The sequence below is a fragment of the Phragmites australis genome, chromosome 13 (genome assembly GCF_958298935.1).
Source record: "Phragmites australis chromosome 13, lpPhrAust1.1, whole genome shotgun sequence".
NCBI classification, from domain to species: Eukaryota; Viridiplantae; Streptophyta; class Magnoliopsida; order Poales; family Poaceae; genus Phragmites; species Phragmites australis.
The window spans coordinates 13,245,677-13,253,441 of NC_084933.1; the positions used below are offsets into that span (position 1 = coordinate 13,245,677).

A 7,765-nucleotide genomic window follows, 5' to 3' on the forward strand; every position below is an offset into this window, starting at 1 on the left:
CTGCTTGCAATTGTTAACAAAATTGCTTTTATATATTTTTTTAAACAAAAGAGAGCTGAACGAGGAAACAATATGTGTAGTTTGCATCACACTTACGCAATATAAGACATTACTAAAAATGAAAAGAGAAATCTGTTCAAACATTTTTATTACCAGAAAATTCCGTGGAGAAATCTTCAGTTGCGTCCTCGAGTTGGTATACGATAAAATCCCGTGGAGAATTTTACGCCCTTTTCTGTTCTCTCTCTCTCTCTATATATATAAGGTGCTCCCGACAGGTGGGGCCCGCATCCCAGCCCCACCAGTGACGCGTTCGTTCATCGCCTCCTCTCCCCCACGTTGCCCTTCCTCCGTCTCTCGCCGTCTTCCTCGTCTCCCTCCCTGCTCCGCCTCGCGCCGGCTCGAAACGGCCAGAGAGAGGATTTGGTGGGGAAAGAGATGTACGCGGACCAGATCTCCACCGGCCGCAAGCGCTCCATCCAGGAGCGCCTCGACGGCGACCTCACCGCCGGCCGCGCCGCCGGCGGCCGGGCAAATCACGCGGCATCCAAGAGGTCAATGCGAGCGCCGCCACTCCCAATCCTTTACGCCATCCTATTGCTGCCAAGTCTCCCCTCCCTCGCCACGTTCGTAGCGAGCGTCTCCAGATTGGAATCTGCTCTGGGCCTCTCCGCGCGTGGTGTGTTGATGTAGCCTTACGCTCTGGTCGTCGGTATGCTCGTTCGTGAACCTAGCGGGAGGATCCCTTTCGCGGCGCTCGGTTGTGCTTGGGAATTGTGGAGGTTAGGTTAGGCCGTTAGGGCGTGGTTTTAGGTTAGTCTGAAGAAAGGTGCTGCCTTTAGCTGCAATGCTTTGATTCATTTATGCTCGTGCTCTTTCTACAGTTTAGGTTTGGACTAAGTTGGTGGCGCATGATTCGTCTCATGTCCGAGTGGGAACCAACTACCAAGGGAACTGTGGTGTTTCGGTTGACTAGATGTCTTGATAATTTTGGGGTGACTGGTGTCATGCATTGTTCTTCCTCATTGAGGCTATGTTATCGCAACATGATAGAGGTAGATTATGTCTTTGCGTTGTTTCACATTTGGAGCTACTTGGGAGACATGGACTTTTATTCTGTTAACCTGAGGATTTGTGGGTCCATAATGGTATCATGGTATGGAGTTATTTTGGACCCTGCTGGTTAGTTATCGCGTTATTGGTTTCTCAATAGAACCATTTTTGTCATTGATTTTTATGCAATGGAACTCTTTAGTTTTGAGCAAGTATCGGAAGTTTAGTGAATATCCTTACAGGAGGAGCGTCAAATTTAAGCAACAATTCACTTGCGCACTGATTAGTGAACGTTTTGGAAATGAGCTATTTTGGGAAGGCAGTGTTTCACACGTGTAGCAGTAAATTATGGAATTGAGCTGTATCTGTTCAAGAATCAACCGCAGATCTTATGCGCTTTTTTGGTAGGTTAGCTTGTTACTTCTCCAAAAAAAAAAACCTTGCAACTTAGTGTGGCTGTCTTGGATGAAAAATGTGTTAGCTGATTTTTATTCCACGTACCAGTCTGTTCTTACTGTTACATTCTGGCATGAGCTGTGGATGTGTTTAAGGCTGCATGTAAACGGTTACAGGATATTTATTGTGTTGTCTGCATTGAGTATGTTTTGGATCTTTCTTGATTAGAGCATGGCTTCGAAAACCCTGTTTTATATACAATTTCTTTGACCTGGGTGGGGAGCCATTAACTGGGTTTTACTGAGGTGTTTGCGGTCTAACAACAACCATCTTTCGGCAGAATTTGACGGGTTCAGCTTCTGACAAGTTTAGCATCTAGAGTTCTAATGAACCAAAACCAGCTCAAAGCGGCACTCCCACTGCGGGCTACAGCGGCCTGACACAAATCAGAATTCCTGGTTATTAGCGGTTACCACCGGAATTTTTAACCCTGATTGGATCACATGATTTTCTTGTGCGCCATTCCTTTTTCCCAACTACACTTGACTATCTATGTAGTAATTTGTAGAACCCTTATATTTTTGTCGTCTCTGTAGGCAACGACAGATTGAAGAAAAATGGAAGCATGATCTATATCGGGAAGGCGAACCAGATTCAAGTATTTTTTTTTTTTTTTGTCGTTATACCCTAAATAATGCCTGGCAGACTTATTTACATTCAGTTCATATTTAACTCCTATCTATCTGTGCTGTGCCTTAAGAATCAATGGATCCAAGGGATTTGCGATTGAAGCTTCAGAGGAGAAGCTCTCAGCAAGCCTTTACTGGCACAAAGAGTTCTGGGATACGTGATCTTCGCGAGAAGCTATCTGGAACAATGCATCCACAGCCATCAAATGCTGACCCTCCAAAGCCAAAGCCAGTATTGGAGGTTGTCAAAATCACAAGGCGTGAAAATACCGATGAAATGCCTGCGCGCCAAAGTAAGAAAGTATCAAAACAGACTTCATCCAAGAAGACATCTCAGCCAAAGGTACGGACTCTACTTGTAATGGATGCCATAATTTTTTTTTTTCATCTTTTTCTGCTTTCCACATATGCCAAATTTCATTCCTAGCCTGGAAGGTAGAAGGAATTTATTGCTAGAATTATTCTTTTACTGAAGTCCAACATGAAAGAGTAAACTTTTTTGGACTATGTTGTATAATGTTACTTTTGTTCTTAGGTTAAGTTTGCTATTTACTACTTCATATACAAGAATATTAACATCTGGTTCAATTTCCTTTTATCATGTGTCCCTCTGATCCTTTCTTGACGAGTCATGTGCATAAAATTCAGATAGCCCATTAGCCACTGCCATGTAACCATAGGTGTTTTGTCTAGTTGAAAACAGATTGTTTGGTGCTTGGAAGCAAGATTTGGTTTAGGTGAATGCATGAATGTATTGAACTTACGTGTATGATATTTGATCTTAGTCAATTTTAGAGATAGCCATATTTTAATATACTTTTAAGGAAATGAAAAGCATGCTTTACACTTTTTTCTGTAATCAACATTCATGAAGACAAGAATCACATATAATGTATCACCAGTCATGGTCAAAAGGTTATGCGAGGTTTCAATATGGAGAATTTGTAACGAGAGTCATTTCAATTGTTGTGTGAAATAATGTGGCCCTAGTTAACCAATTGTGAGTAACTGAGTAACGCCATGTTGATTAGGTGCTTTGGAGTATAGAGTCATGCATGCAATTGTCCCATTTGAAATTGTTCAACTTTCGCTTCCACTTAGTGTAGAATTAAATATTTTCATAGACTTATTGCTCTATATCTTAGACTTGCTTGTATAGTGTAGACTTCACTACTAATTTTTCTGAGTGGGGTTCAGAGTGCGTTTGGTGTGGAGTACTTGACAAAAATCCTTATGTGTACATGGCAGCGGCTGAACTGCTGAATTTGATTATTTGGATAATGTGCTGTGTTTTGCAGAATAGCCACCCACCTTTTTTTTCTTCTTTAATGATTTGTTTGTGTTCAGATCCAACATCCTTTCTTTTGGGAACTTTTTGTAGGCTGAAAGTCCACTCGACAGTTTCCTGAGTTCACTTGGACTTGAGAAGTATTCAATTACCTTCCAGGCAGAGGAGGTTTGACTACATGCCTGAATAGCTGCACTATTTCCATGTTCTCTTTGATGTTTATTTGGTTAATAGCTGTTCTATGTTACAAGGTTGACATGGCAGCCCTAAGGCACATGACTGAGAGTGATCTGAAGGCTTTGGGCATCCCAATGGTAGGTGGATTACATTCCAGAATTTTTATCTATGTTTTCTGATTATGAGTTTGGTCATAATATCGGTGAATTATTGACCCCTCACATCCCTCTTTTAGAGAGTAATGGCTGGCTTCCAATCTAGGTCTTTATGAAACTTTGGATAAATTGTGGACTTAACTGCAAATAAGTAAACACAAGTAATTAGGATACATGAGTTGGGAGCCTTTTGCTGATGAATGGTTGTTCATATCACCTTTTACAAGCTCATAAGCTTGCTTGTTTTGTCTGGGGAAGTATGTGCATGTGCACGCTTATGTTGTTGGAGTCTATTGTCTTTTTTTCGGATTTAGCTGGAACCTAATCAATATAAAATTCGCTATAAAGCTAAACCTCAGTAAAGTCTGAATTCTTTCTTCTCCAAAGTAATTAGTTTGAGCTGCAGAAACTCACGACGTGTGTTCTTTCAGGGTCCTCGGAAGAAGATTATCCTTGCCTTGGAATCAAGAGAATACGGCAATGGCGAAGGAGTATAATGTAAAAAGCTGTGGAGATTTAGTAGCCATGCTCATCTGCAAGTTTGACAAACCGTTGTATCCGCGTGGTTTGGAAGGATACAAGCACAACAATGTGGGGTTATTGTAATGCATGTTCTGTCCCGATGAGCATGCTCAACCCAGTTTAGGATGTTTAGAAGGCAGGTCATAGCGACTAACGCTGTAAGATTATCAGTTTCCTGTTAATCATCTGGTCAAGTGCTGGCCAGACAAATGGTGAAGTTGTATGGTAATGGTATACATGCTGTTGAAGCTGTCCGATTGTTTTGCAACTGGTTGATCATTACGTTGTTTTTATACTTCTTTGGGGGATACATTTGAAATTGGGTGGTCTTTATGCTTCTATGGCCTGCATTGACCTGTCAGTGTTGAGGTTTTCTGGCCTCTGGTCTGAAGTTCCTTATCTCCTGCTTAAGACATGGTAAAATTGCTGTGTTATCTAGGATTTTGGTTTCTGTTTGACTCGGAATGAGAAACCAGTCGGGAGAATGAGCTGATTGAGATATTATGCGAGTGATCATGGTGACCGGTTGTACGAACTATGAGGAGCAGGAAACCAGTGTTGAAGTGTTGAGGGACTGTTTGAAAAGGAACACTAGGATGGGGTAAAATGCGGTGGCAAAAACAAATTTCTGAAAAACGCATGAATTTTATAGGAATGGATGTCGGAACATGGAAATATAAACCCTCGGAAGTGAATAGCTATCATCTCTCGACCCCCCACCCCACCCCCTCTCATCAACTACGGTGGCAGCAACCATGAGCGAGAGGCCACTACGGATGTATCCCCGGCTAGCAACCATGGCGGACGAACTGGCACCCTTTTCGATCAATTCGACTTGTAGGAAATTTTTTTAAGAGATTGGGGTGGATGAAAACGACGAGGGTACAAGTATAGAATCTATATCTATCTATATTATTCTTGGCTCTCACCCAGCGCGTACCCGCAGGCCACATCGTCCCGCGCCTTTCTACCGTCCGATCCCGATTGCGGGCATGTCTGCGCTTTGGTTAGCGAAGCAAGGGTTTTTCTACCATGGTCGCTCGGTGCGGGACGTGCGTTAAGCCCCCGTTCGCGCCTCTGCTAGTGTGTGGTAGGTGCTACGTTCCCATTTGAAGGAGGCGAGAAAAAATTGTCGTCGTGCTCTCCTCCTTCTCTCTCGTTTGCATCGTCCCTGTTCCTATCTCCCTCAGTCCCTCTCCATGCCGGCCACACCCCTCCTCTCCCCTTCGTCTCCCCTTCCTCAGCTCCGGCAGGTAGCCGTGTCCGGTGCCTCCCGTCCACTAGATCCGAGCGCACACGACAAAGGAGGCGGTCGAGACAGGGGTGGTGCCATCGGCCGGTTGGAGACTACCTTGCCTTGCTGGCTCCCCTCTGCTAGATGCGATCGGCGCGGACAGGGAGGCGACCTAGATGGGTGGCGCCGATGGCCGATTGGAGTAGATGAGAAGAGGCATCGGCCACACGGTGTTAGCCTCCAGCTCGCCTCCCCATGCCATCGGAAAAAATTTGACATGCCATTATTGGATCATTAGTATACTCTTCTGACTATCTAATACTTTAAATAAATTTGACCTGCCATTTAATTCAAGTTTTTGCTCGTATTGAGGGCCTGTTTGTTTGAGCTTCTGCTTTTGGCTTTTTTGAAAAGCTGTGCTTTTGGCTTTTCTGAAAAGCTGCTTTTGGAAATAGGTTGTTGGCTTCTACAATAAATTTTTGACTTCTCAGCACATAACTTCTCAAAAAAGTCACTCTCAGCGAGCTTCTCAGCATCTAGTTCATTTTTCTCAGAAGCAGCTTCTGCCTTCTCCAGAAGCCACTTCTCAGCAAACCCGTTTGTTCTGGCTTCTGGCTTCTGGGCTTCTGACAGAAGCAGAAGCCAGAAGCAGCTGGAAACAAACAGGCCCTGAAACTATGATAAATTTCCATCTACAAGTTATTTATATGCATTATTGGATAAAAAATGATCCATGTGGATGTGTTTTATGATCCTTGGTTAATCTTTTACATTGGTTGTTACATAATTTTGGAGTTCCCTGGAAATGGGATAAAAACCTCTTTGCCATTTGATACACACATATTGACAATGCTGAAGCTGTCAATTTTCTGGTGCAAACTTAAATAATTCTTATTTGCTTGTATCCTGTGGAGATGGACAACATGCTCTCAAGAAGGTATTTGCTTGTATAGTCACCTAAAATATGACCATCTTTTACTTCTACACAGCCATTTCATATGATATGATTGTATTTTTGGTATGCTTTGTATTTTTGGTATGCTTGCCTATCTGGTGTGTGCGTTAGTCTTCCCATCAGAGTCTGCTTGGGTCCTGTAAGCTCTTGCATGCTTTGCATAAAAAAATTGTTGAGATCTGTAGTGCCTGCCTACTCTATTTTTGTAGTTTTTATGTTGTTACATATGTCTTGCCCAGATATCCAAAGTGATTCTCTTGTGGTGGACAATTCTGAAGTGATTCTCTTGTAGAGGACAATATACTAGCTTTGTTCACTATGTAGCATCTATATGTTATTTCAGTTAGTAGGCTATTTTGTTTACTCTATTCTTGTGGTATTCAAATTTACAAATTGATCCTGCCTGCTATTCCTTGCTTCTTTTTTTTGCAACCATTGTCAGTTTGATGAATTGCTGTTTGGATATGTGGGGGTGTTGTTGTTAATGCATGCTGTTTCCAAACTTTCGAATTTGTCAATTTGAATTTGTTAGCAGAAATGTGGAACTAAGATTTAAAGTGGTAGCTATCTACTATCGTGAAGTCAGTATGTAGTTATCTAGTGTTCATTGTACCAGATTCATTTTAGTTCGCTTCATAATGGCATCATGGTTGCTTTACTCAAACTTTGTACAGTGTGCTAATAGCTCATTTGGGTTGCACATGCAAACATGTAACTGGAACGCATTAAATGTCACCTTTGTTCAAAAGTTGTGTGTTTAAATTCCTAGCAGTTTAGTTTCTTGTTCACTCTTTATTCAGTTTTTAGGTAGTATTTCCTTTATCATTAACTGATCAGATCTATCAGTTACTTCTAGCTTCACATCTATAAGCTAATGGTCATGTTGAAAATAACATGCCCTATTAGCTATATGCTCTTCTTCGTTGTTTCCTCTATTTCTTCCTTGGTTACTTTCTCAATAGATGTTAATACAAGATATTTAGGCGATTTCGCTTCACTTCTATGTTTGCTTGCTGCCATTTTTTGTACTTCGATCTCTAATATAGCTTCATGCTATCTCACAATGTGGCAAAAAAATTCTTTGGTTAATTCTTGTCCTGAAACCAGGGAAGGTATGGCTCAATAGATTATTTATTTATTACTAATTATTTTTTTATTCAAAGTATGCAAGTTGTAATAGATTCTCAATATGTGTTGTGCTTATTCATTTTTCTTGGGTAAACAGGTCCAGGCATGGTTGTACCAAGTTAATAATGTTGTCTATTATTATGCAAGGCAACCTTCCATCTAAATCAT

At 41.7% G+C, this 7,765-nt stretch overlaps 1 protein-coding gene across 1 annotated transcript; it reads left to right on the plus strand.

Annotated features, from left to right (window-relative positions):
* The first annotated feature begins 272 nt into the window (after positions 1 to 272).
* On the plus strand, positions 273 to 4,548 carry LOC133888645 (uncharacterized). The gene is made up of 6 exons (XM_062328960.1): positions 273 to 554; positions 2,046 to 2,107; positions 2,210 to 2,481; positions 3,520 to 3,594; positions 3,678 to 3,740; positions 4,190 to 4,548. The coding sequence occupies exons 1-6, from the start codon at positions 439 to 441 to the stop codon at positions 4,253 to 4,255; spliced, it is 654 nt and encodes a 217-aa protein (XP_062184944.1). The 5' UTR covers positions 273 to 438; the 3' UTR covers positions 4,256 to 4,548.
* The last annotated feature ends 3,217 nt before the right edge of the window (positions 4,549 to 7,765 follow it).

Excerpts from the sequence above, each read along its gene's own strand:
- LOC133888645 (XM_062328960.1), top strand. The coding sequence starts at position 439 with ATGTACGCGGACCAGATCTCCACCGGCCGCAAGCGCTCCATCCAGGAG. Across the intron at positions 2,108-2,209 it reads GGAAGGCGAACCAGATTCAA|AATCAATGGATCCAAGGGAT; the intron begins GTATTTTTTTTT and ends CTGTGCCTTAAG. Across the intron at positions 2,482-3,519 it reads AGAAGACATCTCAGCCAAAG|GCTGAAAGTCCACTCGACAG; the intron begins GTACGGACTCTA and ends AACTTTTTGTAG.